The 19,615-nt window shown below is 41.0% G+C and overlaps 1 protein-coding gene across 4 annotated transcripts; it reads left to right on the top strand.

The window, feature by feature from the left end:
- Nucleotides 1-4,566: 4,566 nt before the first annotated feature.
- C1GALT1 (core 1 synthase, glycoprotein-N-acetylgalactosamine 3-beta-galactosyltransferase 1) lies at nucleotides 4,567-18,146 on the top strand. 4 transcript variants are annotated; one of them, XM_061469291.1, is made up of 4 exons: nucleotides 4,567-4,869; nucleotides 11,198-11,437; nucleotides 13,521-14,188; nucleotides 16,580-18,146. In XM_061469291.1, the coding sequence occupies exons 2-4, from the start codon at nucleotides 11,215-11,217 to the stop codon at nucleotides 16,787-16,789; spliced, it is 1,101 nt and encodes a 366-aa protein (XP_061325275.1). In that variant the 5' UTR covers nucleotides 4,567-4,869; nucleotides 11,198-11,214; the 3' UTR covers nucleotides 16,790-18,146. The 4 variants fall into 4 exon arrangements, with proteins under 4 accessions (XP_061325275.1, XP_061325276.1, XP_061325274.1 ...); XM_061469292.1 differs by lacking the exon at nucleotides 4,567-4,869 and adding an exon at nucleotides 5,119-5,285; XM_061469290.1 differs by lacking the exon at nucleotides 4,567-4,869 and adding an exon at nucleotides 5,556-5,656.
- Nucleotides 18,147-19,615: the final 1,469 nt, after the last annotated feature.

Raw genomic sequence — 19,615 nt, 5'->3', positions numbered from 1 at the left:
CCTCATACCCTGGCTATCTTTACAAACAGAAATATGTGTTGGATACATGTATTCACAGGCAATAGTTGTGTTGTTCTGGTAACACATCTGACATCTGAAACTTATAAGTCAGGGATATGCATATGCAGAGAGCAAAGGCCTTTTCCTAGTTTTGTTTTCCTTCCCCAGGAGAACAGTAACTTGATGTGTTCTAAAAGTCAGAGTGCTTGCACTCAGCATCTCAGGCTGAACTGGCTTCAGTCTGATTTGTTTCTGTATCAGTCCAGTATAGCTTGTTGGTAACCCAGACTATTGCTAGTCCAGCTGGACTTTCCAGTCTGGTGTCCACCACAATCTCCTGGCTTGATCCATGTCATTTTGCTTGGCTGATTGAGTCAGTGTTAACATCTGTCCAGTAGACATATAGTCATCCTTTGAGCCCCAGTCTAGAGCCCCATATCTGAATGGGGAGAAAAAAGTGAAAAGATAAACTGTCAGATTTGTAGCTTGAAGAAAGGTAGGCCCCCATTTGTGTTACTTGGTCTGTATTTTACCCAGTGGGACTGAACCACATGCCAGCAAGCTTTGAGCTTGCAGCTTTCAAAGAACTTATCAACCTAACAGAGCTGTTCCTGTAAGTTTGAATATATTTCTTTGTTTACTCTCTTCCTTTTCCTTTGGACATGCAAACTACTTGTTTCTCCTCCAGACAAAATCATCTCACTCATGGTATAAAAAGTAGCTGTCTCTCTCACTGGGAGTCCCTATTGCTATAGTCCCTCTTATTTAATGCTTTTTCTTTTCTTTCTGATTAATTATGTTAAGCTTCAAAACAAGTAAGACTTGCTCTGACTTTGGAGTTAGAGGTCACAGCACTGAAGTGTTAGAAGGAAATCTTTTCTAGAGCCTGGGCATTCAGAACTTCAGTGAAGTGCCAGGAAGGTACATCTAGTGCATCGAGAGTGAACACAAAGTAAGGTGACTTGTTATTGCCTGCACAAAGCCTGAACATTTTGCTTGACTGCTACATCCTTTAACATCCCAGGCCTTCCAGTAGCCCCCATGTTCCTTAACACAGACAAGAAAGGATTGTTGAAAGAGCTGTTGGCCATGCAGTGCACATGGCAAGCATGGCATATGGCATGCCAATGGCACTATTGTCAGCAGGACCATGGAAGAATGACACACTGCTGACTTCCCCTGAATAGGGGTCTTGGCTAATTAGAAAGAATCCAGTGTAATTTATTCTCTTCCTGGGGAGGAGGAGAAGGAAACAAACCACAAAACTGAAGAATATTACACAGGTTTTTTTACCAATTCCAGAATAAGAAAGAAAACTTAGTTGTCTGATACTGATTCTATAACAAAGTGGAATAACTCTGGAGTTTTTAGAGCCATAATGGTAGAACTAATATAAATTCTGGTTCTTTTTCATACAGTAAGAAAGATTAGGTGTCAGCTGAATTAGCATTTAATCTGTTGTTGTCAGTACAGCAGTATTAACTGCAAATTACAATCTTCAGTTCACTTTTTCATTGTAATTTGTCCATTGTGAGATTTTGCCCCATTCAGTAGGTGTTTTGTTTAATAAAAACACAATCTTTTTCATCTAGAATACAGCTGAATTCCACTGTAAAAGACATGGTTAGCTGGTATAAAGCTGTAACAGCTAAATTCATGTTTGACCATATATGAGACTTAAAACACATTGGAATGTATTTTTCAGCTGGAATAATGGGACATAATTCTAATAAATTTATTTTGACACAGATCAGTTGTGCTGCTGTCTTTTAAAGCACTGGATTTAATTTTGTGATTTGTGTTGTTTGGATTTGAGGGTTTTGGTTGTTTTTTTTTTTTTTTTTTTCTCCCCACAAAGTTAGATGGTCTTTGTTTACAAAAGCCTTGGAAACTGTTCTGACTGCAGCTGCTCTTTTCCATCACTAGGTCGAGCTATTAGCTCAAAATGAGAAACCGACACCCTGCTAGTGTTACCAGAAACCGGAGGTGTAGAACAAATACAGCAAGAGTCTGCAATAAAATGACTGGCAAACGTAACGCTTTTAGTGTTGAAAATAAGCTATCACATATACTAAGCCATTTTTTATGTAAAATAAAAAAACCCAATAACGTAATTTTTCCCCATTTTCCCACAGAAGTACACACTAAAGTAGATCTCACTTCACAGTATTTATTGGCATCTTACTAATTCTGTAAAATCAAGTAGTACTGAACACTTAAATGGTTACCTTGTTTCTTCGTTACAGCTGCTTACTCTGCTTTTTTTCCTAGGAATTCATTCTGAATTCTGTACAGCAGTAAACTTCTGTTGTTACTGCTATCATATGAACAGTAAAATGGAGTGTTTCTCCTCCCTTTTCTTCCATAGCTAGAAACTCTAATAACAGGCTTTGTAAAAATAGCTTTGTCTCTTTACACATAAGGAGAAAAAGAGAATTCTTCCTGATTAGAAAAAGAGAAGAAAACCCAAATGAGAACCAATTCTAAAGGAATTATTTTTTTTTAATCAGGATTAAAAGAATTTAATGATTGCAAAGTAGAAGAGTTAGTTTTGTGTTCTAATTCTTACTGAATGATACTTTATCTCTTCTCGCAGATGCCAGATAACAAGGTGGGTATTTCTACTAATTTAACAGGATAATTTCCAGTATTCCAACGTTTTTATTAAGCTTTGCCATTCTCAAAGAAATACAATTATACAAGAATGATAGTTTATAGAAACATTACCTTGAATCTCATTTTAGCTGAACCTCTTTGCTTTCGCCAAGAACAGGTAGGAGACAGGCAAACAAATGTATCCAACATATCCACAAGCACTGGCTACACCTTAAGCTGTTCTGAAATGCAGCTCTTTTATTAGAGGTTTTATTGTTAGAGAATTTATTATTTTTTTATTATTGTAGGATTTGACAGAGAAAATATTTGCACTTGCCTTTACTTTTACATTGCATGCATATGTAAAATGAACGGAAATATACTTATCTATACAGTAAGATATCAGTAACAAATAGAGATGTATTTTTCCTGACTCCTTAATGTAGGTTTCATGAGGCCACTGCCATGAATAAATCAGTGCCAGAAAGTAAATTCAAGACTGGGAGGCTGACTAATGATTAGCACACTCATTGGTGTGATTTATGCATTGAGAAAATCTCTGGGCAAGGTTTACAGAGTAACACTTGCCAAGAGCTCTTTCAAAAGAGCAGTATGGATAAGGCTGAATTTTTGGTCCATCCACAGTGCAGCCCTCCAAGGGAATCCCAGCAGAATTCCTAACCCACCAGTCCTCCTGCATGCCTTCCCGCCATCTTCCACAGCACTGAAAGTCAGTGTCATTTTCTGTTCCGTGATACAAAAATTTCAATCCAGTGGGCTGCAACACAGCCCTCAAATTCTTTGAACTGAAAAAGCCTAAAATAATTATGTCAAAGAATGGTCCCTGGAACTGTTTCATCCCCAGAAGTATTCTGGAATGCTCTCCTGAGGACTTAGCAGTGAAGATGCCCAGCCAGGTAGCTCATGAAGACCTACCAAAGGTAGGTGAATAAAGGGATTAAGGACCTGCTACCCTGTATTTGCCCTGCACCTTTTGGAAGCATGCAGGAAACAAGTCTTTTATGTTTAATATGGCTTTCCCCTCCTACATAGGGAAATACCTCATTTTTTATTATATACTGACATGAAGATCAAAGTGATTTATTTCCTTTTAAACCAAACTACTCAAAATTTCATTACATATACACATACGCAATATAGATGGGCCCCAGTACTTAACAGTAGAACTTATGTGATCCAAGAGTTTGCCACAAAAAATTAAGTCTTACATTCAGCTTAATTGTGATGTGTGTAATATGTATGTAATCTCATGTGCAATATGAGATGTTTTGAAAACTTCATTTGATCTGTTTTAGGATTTTAAGGCATGCCTCTGGACATGGGTGGACAGAGCTCCTATCAAAACTTGATGGGAAGAGGAAGGGAAACAAGAAGACAGACACCTCTAATTTTTCAGCAGCCTTTGCAATTTCCATTGTCTTTCTTATTGTTTATAGTTGAATTTCTTACTGCCAAACACTCAAATGTCCCCTCAACACGTGTGCTCACCTCACTTTTGCCCCTTCTTCTACGATAAAACTAGCTCAAGGAGATACCATTCACCAAGTTGCCTGCAATTTTTGTTTCCAGGCAGCAGGAAACTGTCAAATGCGGTAGGAATGAGAAACTATGACCTTAGCTATGCGGGACGTGAGCTTCTTACCCCAGTGCAAAAGCCAGCCTTTCCTGAATGACCTAGGAGGCCAAAGCCGACACACAGATCTGCAGTTGTGAAGAGGCAAAGCTATGGTTTTGACTAAACCCCTGGACAGGCTGGAGGAAGGAAATAGATAGGGTGCGACATCAAAAGCAGTGTGGGCAGTGGTTGCCCTCAGCATGGACCAGCTTTTGTTGGCACGTACCTTCACACCAGTGCTTTTGAAAAAATAAATAAACCTCTACTTATTAACTGCAGAGCTCCATTAACTACCTGCTGTTTGCAAAATACTGTCCTTTGGTTACCCTGTAACGTAAAACACCTCTGTAATCCTTCTTCATATTCAACAGCTTTTTCCTAAGGAAAAATACCGAGAGAGAAACGTCACGGATGTTAAAAAGGTAGGCAGCACTAGCACAGGGAGATAAGGAATGATTTCAGAGGACTTGGTTACCTAGCAACGTCCCTTGCAGTTGCCTAATGGTATTTTGGAAGCGCAGAGGCTCCAGACCGGCTCAAGTGCAAGGAAAAAGGGGCTGGAAAGCAGCGGCACTCCGCAGCCCGGCCGGAGCACACCGCACGGCTGCTTCCAGGCAAGACCGGACAAAAGAAGCAAGGTAATGCGATAAACAGGCGGGCGAGCAGCCCTGCCCGAGGCATTTCTTCCCTAACCATGCCTGAAGAGTCGGCGAGGGAGACACCGGCGCCGGAACACCACTTGCAAACCTTCCAGCGGCCAAGGGGAGGCGACGCTCCTCGCTCTCCCGTCTCCCCCTCGCACGCCCTGTGCTGTTTCTCCCACATGGAGAGCCCTCACCGACGCACCCACCAGGCGCTGCGGGCGGGCGGGCCGGCCGCCACACCGCTCACGCTGCAGCTGCATCCTGGGGCACCCACCCGGCGGTCTCCCCACACGGAAGACATGGGCTGTACTCGGGGCCTGGCCCGGCGACGTGGCCGCGCTCCCGGCAGGCAACCAGAGGGGGAACGTACGAAGGGGCAGATTACCATCCCCAGCGGGGTACCGCGCTCGGTCGGTCAGGGCGCGCTCCTGCTCGCCAGCCACCGGCCGTGGCGGCTCCCGCACGCACGCCGAACCACACCGAGGGCAAGCGAAATGCCACGCGGCGGTGGCGGCGGCAAGGGTTAAAATGAGAGCGGCGGGGCCGGCCACGCCCCCCACGGCGTTCGCAGCCAATGAGCAGGCAGCGGGGCGGACCCCGGCCCCGCTCCCGTTCCGGTGCGGGGGGTGCCCGGTGCAGCGCGGGGCTGGCGGGATGGTGCTGCCGGTGGTGAGGGCGCAGGTCGGTGGGCTTGGCAGCGGCTTCCCGTGCGCGCGGCCAACGGCTGCTGACTGCGGGCCGCGCGGCTGAGCGGGCGCCGGGGCCTCTCCGGCTCGACGAGGTGAGGGGCGGCGCTGAGGCGGTGGCGATGGGGCCCCGCGCTGGGCAGTCGTAGGGGTGAGACCGTCGGGCAAGGCCTCTGGTGGCACTGCCCCATCTGCGGAGGAGGCATTGAAGGAAGGTGTCTCTCTGCGGTGACCGGGCGGGAGGAGGTGGTCGGGGTGGTGCGTGTCACCTCGGCGGCGGCGAGAAGGGTGTCCGCAGGAGCTGCGGTTGCGGGAACAGCAGGTGCCTGGCTGGGAAAGAGAGGCTCCGGAGGGAGGGGCCTCTACTTGAAAGAGAGCGGGTCCCGGCAGAGCCCCGGTCGAGGGAGCGAGGTGGTTGTGGAGGGCGAGTTGCTTGCTGCTCCACACTCTCCGCCTCTGCTCCTTGTAGCAGGGACTTCCTGGACTGACGTTGCAGTTATCTAGTAAGCGCTGTTAGTAGAGGTTTAGAAAGCCATTCTTCGGACGTGGTAACTTGTTGCTACGGGAGGGATGTCAGTTTTTGGAATGAGGAAGGAGATTGCAGTATATCTCTTCCGTCTCACCTGTGCTGTGGTTTGTTACACGTGTTGTTTCAATGCTATGGCACGTCTTGTTTCAATGGCCACCCATACCAAAATACCTTATTTTGCTGGCTATACTTTGTGGTAGAACAACCAAGAGTTTTTGATGGTTAAAGTTCTCCAAAGAAATGCCTGAAATATTAGATATCCCCCCCCCAAAAAAAAGGGAAGTGAAAAATGTAATTTATCCTTAGTTGGTAGGAAACTGCAGCAGATGTAGACAGTATTAGCAAATATACAACTTTTGCTTCTTCATTTTAGAAGCGTATGAATATGCCCCTGTAAAGCTCCTGGAAATAATGGGACTCGGAGAGCAGAAGACCTTTCTGGGCATTGCACAGCTAACCATGTTTTCTACATTTTGACTTCAGTTATTCTGATGCCCTCTTTGGCTGGTGAGGGTGTGGTAGTGGAGATCAATTTCACTGCTAATTATGCAGCTGTCCAAGGACATTTGCATTCTGTATCATGCTGAGGCCTCAGGGCTTCCCCATCACTTGTAAGTGAGGGATGTGAGGAAGAGTCAGCAGTGTGTGTAGGCTAGCCTTGTTTCTCATAGTTAATTTATCAAATCTTAAAGTGATTATGGAGTGGTGCTGCAAAAAGCATGTGTAAAATATTTAGGATTATTTTGTAAATGTCAAGATCTCCAGATTTGGTAGCTTGCTCTTTTTTTTTTTTTTTGTTGCTGTTGTATTTTCTCTGTAAACAAGTTCAGAAAGTTACATAGTCTGAATTTATTTTAAAGTATTAATTTTAAAGGGCTTTTTTTGTTTTGCTTTGAGGGGTGGGAATGAGGCAAACTCCAGTATCCTGTTATTCCTATTGCATGGGGATTTGGGGATTCTTTAAGTTTCCTTTAGGCTTATGAAGGTGACCTTAATCCTTGTTGGAACAGCTACCAGAGTGAGGATGGTATTCTAGATCAATGTGTTAAAAGGCTCATTGCCATGCCTGCACAGAGGCACAGCAGGGATGGGGGACCCCATTAATCTCATCAGAGGAAGTAGCCCCAGGTTCTGTCATTGGAGAGCCATCAGTCCCATTGCCCAGGTGTGGCACACATCAAAATAAGTCAACAGAAAGGCTCTCTGGAAAAGCTTGCAAGATTAAGGTGTAACTGCCTATAGAATATGGACATATTATAGGGTGCAGGAGAAGAGTATCTTGTGACTGTACAAAACTTATTTTGGGATGCTTAGGGGATGGACTAAAATGAGGGAGTAAGGTTCGCTGAGCCGGAACAAGTATGGGAAAATAGAAGGGTAAGGTGATAAAAGGGATAAGGGGATAAAGGGCCTGGTTGATTGTAAACAAGTGGTTGGCCACTATGTTTGGCAATGTGCTGTGCCAGATTACCATAGCCTGTCCTCTTTTCTCATTAAGCTCCATTTCTCTTTTCCTGGATAGGAGGGCTCTGTGCTATATTCATACTGAGGAATAAGCACCAACAACTGGAGTGGTAACCGAAATTATCGGGACCTTTGTGTCTGATGTGCCAGCAGGGGGAGAGACTGGAGTGAGGGAGGGTCTAAATGCCAGCAGCTACAGTGGAGACTGTAAGTCACGGTGGCTTATGTGTCTCTTAAGTGCGAGTAACTGCGGAGAGCAGAGTGCATGCATTTTGTCTTGGCGAGCATGCCAGTGTGTGATTGCTAGTGAATAGCGTGATTGCTAGTGAATAGCATGCCTGGCTAGCCGGTAAGTAGGGTAAGACACTTGGGAGCCAGGTTTTGAGGCAGCTGTAAGTGTGAGACAGGTACTAGTGAGATCATAAGGTCTCCAGTTTGGCAATATGAGAGTGCGGGAGGTCAAACGAGCTGCCAGAGGGACTGTAAGATCTCGGGGCTGTTTTGGAGGCTCATTTGCATGTGTGTTTCTGAGCAGGGCAACTGGAGACAAAAGAATCCAAGGGCCAGTTATTGAGTGGACTGAATGTCTAAGGCCATTTGCTGGGGAGCTGTGACATGTCTGTGGGTGCGACGTGTGTGTATCTATGTGAAGGGGGTTTGTACCAGCAACTGGAGTGGGGATCTTGGAAGACTGAGGAGTCAGTGTTGGTTCCTGGGTAGATTGAGTGTCTGTATAGTGTCAGTATAGTGGATCCCACCACTGTACACACCTGTATATTTCCAGTAACAGGCTTTTATCCTAATCAGCTAGGGAGAGAAGCAGCATATTCCTGGCCCATGTTTGTGTTTGCCCCCCAGACACTGGTTTTAGTTGTATTGATCTGTATGTTCAGACACCTGTATGTGCATGTTCATATGTGCAAGTCTGAGAATACGTCCTCAGCCTTGCCAGTGGCCAGATCTGGGGACATGGAGTTGCAGCTGCCTTGTCTTTATTGGGCTACCAGTTTCAGCAGCTTCTAACACAGAAGAAATGCTTTTTCTGTAAGTTTGAAGATGCAGATTCACAAAACTTGGAGCCACATGTACAGTGACTTTTATGTTGTGATAGAATGTTAGAATATTTGTTGGTCTGGCTGATGTGAATATCTAAATACATATATATGTTTAAGCTGCCATGATAGGGCAGTGGAGCATAAATTTAAACCAGGATTTTGTTGTAGGTGTTTTTTAAAAAGCATTTGTTTTTGTTTTTTTTTTTAAGTCAAATGAAGTAAAAACAGAAACATGAATAAAATTTCTTTTAGCAACCTGGTAGGTTTTGTATATACCTTTTCCCTCTCTGTATGTCATAGAATCATAGGATCATGGAATGGTTTGTGTTGGAAGGGGCCTTTAAAGATCATTTAGTCTGATGTCCTGCCATGAGCAGTGGTATCTTTCACTAGATCAGGTTGCTCAAAGCCTCATCCAACCTGACTGTGAACACTTAAATGTTCTGTATGTTGTGACCCTCAGTAAACCCCTGTATAGAAAAGAATGTCAATAGAGAATCTGAGTGGGGATGCTTATCATAATAAGAAATTACTTCCCTTATAGGCGTTTTCTGGTTCTACTATAATGCTATAGCACAGTTACTTTTGCTGGCAAGTTAAAAGACTCAGGTCAAATATAAGGATAACACAAAAAAAATGAAGATTTCTGTTCCGTTTACTGTTGGAGTTTATAAACATATGGCTACACAGATATGTATATGGTAGTCCAGTCTGTTTATATAAAATTGATATAATGATGGATTATTTTAGATTGAAAATGGTAACCAGTGATATTTCATATCAAATACCAAGTACAGCTTTGGCATCTGTCTCAGTCTGCTTCCAGAAATCCTCTTTGCTTCTAGAATAATGACAGATCAACTTCTGATTTCCAAATGTGATGAATACACTTTTTTCTCTTTTAACTTTTCCAATGCACTTAAAGTTTTTTTTTTCTAAAGAATCCAATTTAACATAATTCCATAATTTAATAAGCAGCAGTTATTTTCACGTGTTTTTCTAATTATTTTTTTTTCTCTCCAAGCAAGAGTAATTTTGGCAGGTGTTAGAGCAGATAACCGAAATTGTATGGCAAAGAGGTGCCCAATATTGGAAAGTGGAACAATGGAGACTTTTTATTCTAGAAGGTGCTGCAGCTATGGTGTGTGCCTGCATGAGTTTTTCTTTTTTTTTTTTTTTTTTGTGCACAGTAAATCTGATGATTTCTGAAAGTACCACCCTAACAAAACATACACCTGCTTTGTGTCCTCTCTGCTGTATGTTCAGGAGAGCACTCAGACAGAGAGCTGGTATTTGGAGTGTGTGTTACTGCAGAGCGATTTATGCAGCTTGCTTGGGGACAGTCTTTTTCCAATAGACTGTACATAGCCAATGAGAGAAGTGGGAGTGCAGGCTAAATGAGTTGTTTGGTGGCTGCAGCTCTTCAGATCAATGTTTTTTATTGATGCTCTGTGCATTCCATCATTTTCTTTTTTTGGCTCCCTAACTAACTAAAGTGGGTTCTGCCCATAGACATTAAGAGTGATCCTAATAGAGGGAACATCATCAACTTGTTTGTAAGGCTCTGGCTTGAATCCAGTATATATTTAATGGTCAATGTTTTTGTAGTTTAGTCATGAATTCTTACAAAATATCTCTACCCTTTGCAAAAATGAAAAGGCCTGGGGTCTCAACAGCCTAAAATTGATTTGCCTGAAAGTGTTTAATAAATAAAACCTCACACCTGTTTTGGATATATAAATCTCACTTTATGCAGACGTAGATGCAGATTTGTTTGATTTTATAAAAATGGTCAGCCAAGTCCTTTGGTTTTTGAGGAGAAGGGGTGTAGTTGAAGTGAAGGTTTTTGCTTTTTGTTACCAGAATACAAGGGGTTTGATCTGTAGATGAGGCCCTGAGGCTGAGGCACTTTGTTCTTCCCTTTAAGAATGGGGTTTTCTGCATGAAAATTCAGATGTTGTCTTACTCTTTCTCCTGAAAGTGTATCCTCAATACTTCCTAGAAGTGGAAGGAAAACTCCCCTACTTTGAGAGTAGATTTGCTTTTATAACTCTTGAAAATCTGCAGGTATTTGACATCTCTTAAAGAATCCCCATACTATACTTACTCCTGGCGTTTAGGTACGTCCAATGTCCATATTGTATCTGGACCTGTAGATTGCCTTTGATCATCATCTTTTGGCTTTGTATGACATTATAATAGGTATTGCATTTTAAAGCATAGATTTCTTGGAACGAAGAGAATAAAGAAGTGAACTTATATTGCAGTTTATAATTAAGAGATTGCACTTTAAATGTATGCATTCTTGTATAAATATGAAAGGGTTTTGTGTGTACAGTCACTATTGTGATTATAATTTTAAGCTAAAGAATATGATAAGCCTTTTGCACTAAGTTTATCAGTGGATTTACAATTTTGTATGAATATTTGCATTGCTCTAGTACTTAAACTTCCAGGGAAGCCCAGGGGAGCTGAATCTGAGTTAGAATGGAGATCTCTGCTTCCAGAGATTTAGTCCTTGATTTCTTCCTATAGATCTGATTTCTGTGTTAAGCAGCTTTAATGTATTTTTCATTTGGTTTTGACAGTGCATTACCTTCAGGAGATGGCCTCTTCCAAGTCTTTGATGAACCTTCTAACCTTCACTTTTGGATCAGCAATAGGATTTTTTGTATGCTATCTTCTGTTTAGCATTATACTAGAAGAACAAGTAAAGATCCAGCCTCATGTCCTTCACAATGATCCGCATGGTCAGCACTCATCAGATACCGATAGCAATCAGCTGCAAGGGCAAATGAATTTCAATGCAGACTTTGGACAGCATAAAGGTATTTTGTTACGCCTGAGTAATTATATAATATGCTCCGTTTTCATGCATGGCAAAGTGTTACTTTATTCACTGCCAAGAGTTTGTATGAACCTTTCCCCATGTTCAGGTTACCTCTAAATAACTTTGTTCTCCTGAGGTCCAATGACTGGTGGTTTTCTTTGTTTACATTTTTATTATAGTAGTGGGTTTTTTTCCTTAGAGCTCAACTGTTTGTTGAACTTCTGTATCTAGACTTGTTTGAAGCAGGAGCTTCTCAAATGAACTATTGATATCAAATGGTGGTTTTGCTAAGCAGATGTATTTGCTAGCATTGTAGATGTGCCTGAATTGCTTTTTAGCTTAATGGAGCTACTTTTGGACTACCTCTAACTTTTGAAATAGCCTCTTAGATAAAGCTGTAACAAAACCCCAACAAACAAATCCAAACCAAATCAGAAATCATAAAATTACTTTTTTACACAATTAGTAAAATTTGGGATGGTGGGGTGGTCAGAGGGGGCCACTGTACGCATTGTTTCAATGTTTGCCAAGCTGATTATGCAGCAGTCGTAGAACAATAGAATCATAGAATAGTTAGGGTTGGAAAGGACCTTAAGATCATCTAGTTCCAACCCCCCTGCCGTGGGCAGGGACACCTTACGCTAAATCATATCACCCAAGGCCTCGTCCAACCTGGCCTTGAACACTGCCAGGGATGGAGCATTCACAACCTCCCTGGGCAACCCATTCCAGTGCCTCACCACCCTAACAGGAAAGAATTTCCTTCTTATATCCAATCTAAACTTCCCCTGTAATGGTTTGGGTTGGAGGGGAACTTAAAGATAACCTATTTCCACCCCACCCCACCCCCCCCCCCCCCCCCCCCCCCGCCATGGTCAGGGACACCTTCCACTAGACCAGGTTGCCCAAAGACCTGTCCAACCTTGTCTTGAACTCTGCCAGGGATGGGGTAGCCACAGCTTCTCTGGGCAACCTGTGCCAGTGAACAAGCACAGGTTGCTGTTGCAGTCAAAACCAGAGAAATGCATCTGAGATGGGACAGTTTGGATGAGAAAAAATTCACTTTAGTGCATTTGCTGAACATGTTAATAAGTGATTTGCTATTGAAATGTATTTAAACTCCAAACTTCATAAGACAAGTTTGTGAGTGTTTCACATGTAACGGTGGAGCATTGTTACAAAGAAATCTGATCAGTTGTTGCAGAAAGTATAAACAGGAATATTTTAGGACAAGTTATGCCGATCTTACTCGCCATGGAATATTCTTTTACATGAGTTACAATTGCTGTGTATGTGTCAAGTGAAAATGATTCTTTGAGGGAAATGAATGCTTTGGCAGCTTGTTGAATATTATATTATGTGCCTCAGATAACCGTGTCTGTTTATTCTGTTGGATTGTCTGCAAATAAATACATTTAAGCAGAAGAGTAATACTAGTTTCAAAGTATCCTAACTTAATCTGTTTTTTTACAAATAAGATTTGACTTGGTTTGGTGATAAATTCTTTCTTTCTGGCTCACCAGCTGCTTTTACCTTCAAAAATATATTGCTGGGTTTTGTTAGTTAACCTGACTATATACAACAGACCTTATTAGCTTTTTGACCTCTCTGTGCTGTAATCGTGTTCACTGTGAATGGCGAAAATACTCAGCTTTTTAATTTTCATTAATCCTCCAACACCATAAAAAACTTGTCTCCCAACAGTTTTGATGTACAAATCAAGGTTTTCTAAAGCCTGTTTCCTGAACAGATACCTATTCCAGTCTGGCTTTTATGCTCTTGTTTATCCTGTTAAGTTGAAGTAGAATCATAGAATAGTTAGGGTTGGAGAGGACCTTAAGATCATATTTCAGTAATGATCAGTAACTTTAAAAATTTTAGTTTCTGGGTTTGGGGAGTCTTGTTTGCTTTCTTTTGAAATCTGACATCCATTTCATTACCTTTTACATTTGGAAGCAAATGCCTTTTCTCTCTCTGCATCTCTTTTCTGATGTAGAAACAATGTCTAGGGGATAGGCTGCTCTTTGTTTTGCAATCAAGTCTAATATTGTTCTGGAACTTTTCTCTTTTTTTTTTATTAGATGAGAATAAAAATATTGCAGAGGGACTGTATCAGAAGGTGAAAATACTGTGCTGGGTCATGACTGGACCTCAAAATCTAGAAAAGAAAGCCAGGCATGTTAAGGCCACTTGGGCCCAACGTTGTAATAAAATACTTTTTATGAGCTCCGAGGAAAACAAAGACTTCCCAACTGTGGGCCTAGAAGCCAAAGAAGGCAGAGACCAACTGTACTGGAAGACTATTAAAGCTTTTCAGTATGTGCATGACCATTATTTTGATGATGCTGATTGGTTTATGAAAGCAGATGATGATACATATGTTATATTGGACAATTTGAGATGGCTTCTTTCAAAATACAGTCCTGAACAGCCAATATACTTTGGAAGAAGGTTTAAGCCTTATGTGAAACAGGGTTACATGAGTGGAGGAGCAGGTTATGTTCTGAGCAAAGAAGCTCTGAAGAGATTTGTTGCTGCATTTAAAACAAACAAATGCTCTCATAGTTCCTCAATTGAAGACCTTGCACTAGGAAAATGCATGGAGATCATTAATGTGGAAGCAGGAGATTCTAGGGATACAAGTGGTAGAGAAACCTTTCATCCCTTTGTTCCAGAACATCACTTAGTCAGAGGATACTTGCCAAAAACATTCTGGTACTGGAATTACAATTATTATCCTGCTGTAGAGGTAAGTCCTTAGGAGCCTGGTACCCATTTTATGAAGTACATCTTATGATGTGTGAATTAGAAGTTTAGTAGTTGCTCAATATATATTTTAGAAAAGAAGATTTTGTTGTGATACCCTGTGATGCACCTGTGTGTAGATGTGTTAAATACAGTAATCAACTCAAAGTTGATGCTAAGAGCCTAATGTTGGAAAAGAGCTAGGGTATTTTAAATTATTATTGCTGGTTTGCTATGTTCTGTGGACAGCAAGAAATGATGAAACCTTTTCGACATGTTTGTTTAGTGTCACCACTACTACCTTCCTTGCAAAGTTACTGTTCTGTTTCGGTCCCTTCCATCTTGCACGCAGTGCCCCTAGTTTCTCCTTCACCCATCCAACTACCAAGTGTGCAGTGAGACTGATCAATTCCAAGGCGTACGCGCTCACTGCATAGAGCTGGGCCGAGCAGTGTTAGTTACATTAGTTACATTGAAGCCTACTGAAAGGGAAGGTGGCACTGATGCACCTTTATCTTCTACCCAACAGCAAACTTTGATAGAACCTGTAGAACTAATTTTGGGACTCATTAGTGATTGTAGTTGGTTAATTTTGTCTAAGAGAGTCCCATATTACTCAAGGTGCTGGTGGGTAATGGTAAAGTGAATTCCATTGAAAAGATTTCAGAATAATGAACGTTGCCTAGAAGTGAAATAACAGCATGATCCAAACAAAGAAATATGATTAGATTTCCTCGTGTATTTGTACTGGACTCTTGTCTCCCTTCTGTAGAAGTGGAGGCAAGCATAAGAGCTGGCAAAGTAAATTCTAAAAAATCCTTTTGTTAGAGCAACAGAAGTAGTATTTACAAAATGAAACATTTTTACTACAAGAATTTCAAGTTGTCCTTTGTATTCATATCTGAAATCTGTGGTTTAAAAAGGAAAAAAAAAAAAAAACAACCAGAAGGTGTGTGTTGGAGCAGGGTGCCACTTAAAGCAACCTGAAGGTATTCTGCATTGTGAACTTTGATCGTAATCGTATAATCATAGAATAGTTAGGGTTGGGAAGGACCTTAAGATCACCTAGGTTTCTTCTTAAGATTATAATTTCACTTTTAAAGGTTTTATTTTTCAGCAAGCTTTGACATGAGCATAAGTAGCCAAAATCAAGGATAAGATGTAGGCTTTCTTACACAGTAAAGCTGGGGGGGGGGGGGAGAGGGATCTAGCTCTTCAGCAGATTCTTTTCATTGTAAAGCATTTATTTTTATATTTGTATTCAGTGCCTAGAGCAGTTCTGTAGTTTAAACCAGCTACAATAACGTATTTAGTGTGTCAGGATGCAGCAGCTTTAGCTACGGTTGTTCTTCACAGGTGGCTGAGCTGTGGGCACTTACATCTATAAGGGATGCAGTGGTGGTGGAGATCCGTAATGGAAATCACATATTTGATTCTGTCCTATCGTAGTTGTGTTTGGATAGAGACTGCTTTGTCTGGTACCAAAACCATGGTATATTGATCAAACTTAATAAGCATTGAAAGAATAACAGTTCTGTAACAATTACTCACTTCAGTGTCTTTAAATATTTTAATCTTAGTTCCAGTTAGAACTGGAATATTAGCAGCTCTGCAACCAAACCTGATGAACAGCCCCCTCCCAAACTGTCTTCCAGAAAAGCGTTCTCATAGCTGAATTTGAGCTAGAAAATAAAAGTTGCAACAAGTGTATTAATTAAGATCTTTTAGTTCTTAAAAATGCTTAAGAACATGAATCATAGAATCACAGAATAGTTTGGGTTGGAAAGGACCTGAAGATCATCTAGTTCCAACCCCCCTGCTATGGGGAGGGACAATGAAATTAATAAACTTAAAAAATAGTTCCAACATGATTCGTTACAACTCTCTGTCTATAGGAAACTAGATACTGATGGTTTTGCCAAACTGTGTAATGTGTGAACACACACACACACACACAGGTGCATGCACACACACATTTATTTGGCTTGTGTACTCTGAGTGGATGCTATCATGAGTATCATGTATGCATTGTTTCATATGGAAATACAATGCATTTAGACCTGCTCACTGCCACTTGGTTTTGTTTAAACACCAACATAAAAAGCAAAGTATGGAAAAGCGAAAAAAAATGTGATGTTATTGAGAGCAGCTAGGTATTTTACCTGCTTAGTTACAGAAACAGACGATTTTGTTAAACTTCTGTTTTTGAAAGATGCTTTGGCTGATGTTTGATACATTTTGCTTCCCTGACATTATGCTTTGGAGTATATATGTGACTGATGATAGTAAATTTCTTACCATGAAGTCAAGGATGCTTTTGAATTCTTACTGGGTCTTTAATGCAGGGCATGCTTTGCAATTTTAGCTGATGACTTTGACTTGTTTTGTATTTTAGGGTCCTGGATGCTGCTCTGATCTAGCAGTTTCATTCCACTATGTTGATTCCATGACTATGTATCAATTGGAATATTTGATTTATCATCTCCGTCCGTATGGGTATTTGTATCGGTACAATCCTGATCCAGCAACCAATCCAGAAGAGCAAAGCAAAAATGAAGCACTGGAGGATAATCAGAAGCTAAAGCAAAAAGTTACTGAGAGTTAATTAGACTTTGAAGAAAACAAAAAGAAGCCAGTACAATGAGTAGGAGTCTCCTCAAACTCCTGCATGAAGCTTGTGGACTGAAATTACTGATAGTGATTCTTATTTAAAAAAATCACATTGGCAGTGCTGCCTGTTGCTGTCTATGTACAGTAGAATCTGGTGCTGGCTCTGACTGTTTGGGATAGTGTGACCTTGCTGACCTGCTCAATGAAGATTTAGGGCTCTCAAGCTGTGAAATAGGAGGTTGTTCTGATACACTAATACCTGGAAGAATTTGTATGAAACTCATATGGATGGCTTCAGAGATAATCAAACAGTATTTCTGTTCCTTTTTCTGTTCCCCTTTTCCTTCCAGCTGTTCTGTTAGGTAAGCTCTAATGGTAGAAAGTGGATGCTGCATAGTCAAATACTTGGTGATGGCTTTCTCTAGTATTCTCAGTATCTTGAAATTAGTTTGTGTACCTTGCCCTACAAGGGAGAGGAGTGAAAATAGTCTGCTTTGCTTTAATGGCAGACTGGCTATTATGAATAGGCAGAGATCCACCCAAACGATTAATCTTGAGTTGTTTCAGAAATGGAATTCACTGCCATGAATTATTTTTAACTTTTTTAAGTCTCTTGTATGAAACAATATGAAGTTGAATCGCTACTGCTTTAGGGAGAAACCCAGAAATGGTTACTGTTGTTTCAATTGCTGAGGCAAGGCAAGCTGCTTACATACTTACCTGTAGCTTTTTAAAATGTTTTTCTTTTGCATTAAATTATTGTATTGGTTGAATGGTTGTAAAAATTCATCTCAGAATTTCTCAACGCAAGATAAGGTAGATGCTTTTTGAAATAGAATTCTCTCTTCCATCCCTCCTTCCATCTGAACCAGGAAGAATAGTATCTTGGCAAAGTTACGATGACGTTATAATATCTTGGTTTCAGCCAGTATTATAATTAGTTTGTTTCCATTTAGTTTTCACATCACTATACTTTGAGACTGTGGAGTTACCTTGTACATTAAAATTTTACAGATACAAGAAAGTCCCATTTTAAAACGGCAGCAAAGCTGATTTGACTGCTTCCCTACGCATCTCATTTATTTGGCTGAAGTACTTAATTTCATTCTTTTTTTTTTCCTTTTTTTTTTTTTTCCCTTCACCTTTAAAAATTTCTTCTGTAGCTGCTGCTTGTTACCTTTTTCAGGACAAAGTGTTAAATGATCCTTATCTCACTCTTTGAAGCTGAAGTATATAGTTATTCAGGTAAACCAGCCTGAATGCAGGAATCTTTGAAAGTGCATTAACTTTCTCCATTACTTTGAGTATCTCTGCCTCTTAACTGAAGACACTTTCTTGGTGTGGGATAAAAATAAGTATTTTAATTACTGGAAGATTTTCAGAGACCAAGTCTATGCTTTATGTAGTTAATATAAAACTTTCTGGTTTTCTCTTTCAGATTGAGTGAATAGCAGTGTGGGGGATGGGATTAGGCTTGGCATGTAGTGTATCTTTATTCCACACTTGAACAAAAGTTTTTTCATCTTTTTCTCACTTTTCACCTTCATCATATTGATGAATTTGGACATAACCTAATTACCTCCAGTCATTGTTTTGGAAAGGGCACATACTGGTAGCAGACAGCCTTATTTACTACTGCTGTCCTTCAGGATGTTCCTGGAAGAGGATGTTACCATAAAGGACTGGATTTACTTTTTTTTTTTTTTTTCCAAAGATAGTTCTTGTACAGATTGGGCTTCTGTCTGTTGCCCATCAGTAAACAGTCATGGCTACCTTTCTGAGCATTGCTCAGCAGCATGATGGTGATTGCTGAAGTCTCTGATGGAGCTGAATTATTACATACTTCTCTGCCTGAATGTAAGCCAGGTTCAAACATCAGGTGTTAATTAAATGAATAGTTCCTGCATGGTTAAATCTGCTGGTCTTTTATCAGCACGACTGCCTCTGAAGTACTGAAAGGGACATGAACTTTATTTTATGTTAATTGACTTAAGTAGGAAGTTATAGCTGCATTTGTTTAAAGAAGGAAAGTCTCCAGTTTGCCCTAGTAAAGGGATGCTAGTCCAGAGGAGAATGGATGGTACCGTGCTGTAAGGTGCTTCCTTCTGTGAGCTAAATGTTTATCCCATATGCAGCGCAAACCAGTGATATTGTGAACTCCATATGGTTTTGATCTTTCCAATGGCATTGTTCAAGCATGCAGTTAAAATTTTCTGGGATACTTGGGGAAGCTATAAAATGAAACCAGGATACCAACTTAATCTCTTGGTAAATTCAGCCCATGTAAAAGATCTCCTAACTAGCTTACGGTTCCTTTATTTCAGCTTTCTTCCTCAGTTCATCTGTGCGGATTTAAAGATTTTCTACCACAACAGGCAGAACTAACTGCAGACTTTTTTGCAGAGTTGTGTCTTGTGTTTGCCCTGTGCTGCTCTGTGAAGTAAAGTCATTTATTCTTCATGGTCCTTACTGTCCTGACTTCTGTCTTTGAGTTTTCAATTTCATCATGCGCAAGTCTCAGGTGGACAAGAGGAAGCAGGCAGGGAGATGTTTGAGCTCTGCACAAGGCTGGTTGCCGAGGTGGCACCGCTGAGCTGCCAGTGAAGCGTTTTCTCGGCAGCAGTTCCAATTCTTGTCTGCTGCCCAGCTGTGGCTTGCGCATTTAGCAGAGTGGGGCGGGAATGTCTCTTTCAACAAGCATGCAAGACCTCAGAGGGAATGGAGGAATAAAGGAACAAGTTCCATTTCTTGAGGGAGTAAGGCTAAGAACATACTACCTTGTGATAAATAGGTGGCCTGTCTGGAGAAATAAGAGGAGCCT

Source organism: Pezoporus flaviventris, unplaced genomic scaffold (assembly GCF_033815535.1).
Source record: "Pezoporus flaviventris isolate CSIRO_AGI_PZ_B2104156 unplaced genomic scaffold, CSIRO_AGI_Pfla_v1 ptg000055l, whole genome shotgun sequence".
NCBI lineage: Eukaryota > Metazoa > Chordata > Aves > Psittaciformes > Psittacidae > Pezoporus > Pezoporus flaviventris.
The sequence above is the reverse complement of the archived record's forward strand: the minus strand, read 5'-3'. Positions and strand labels throughout refer to the sequence as shown.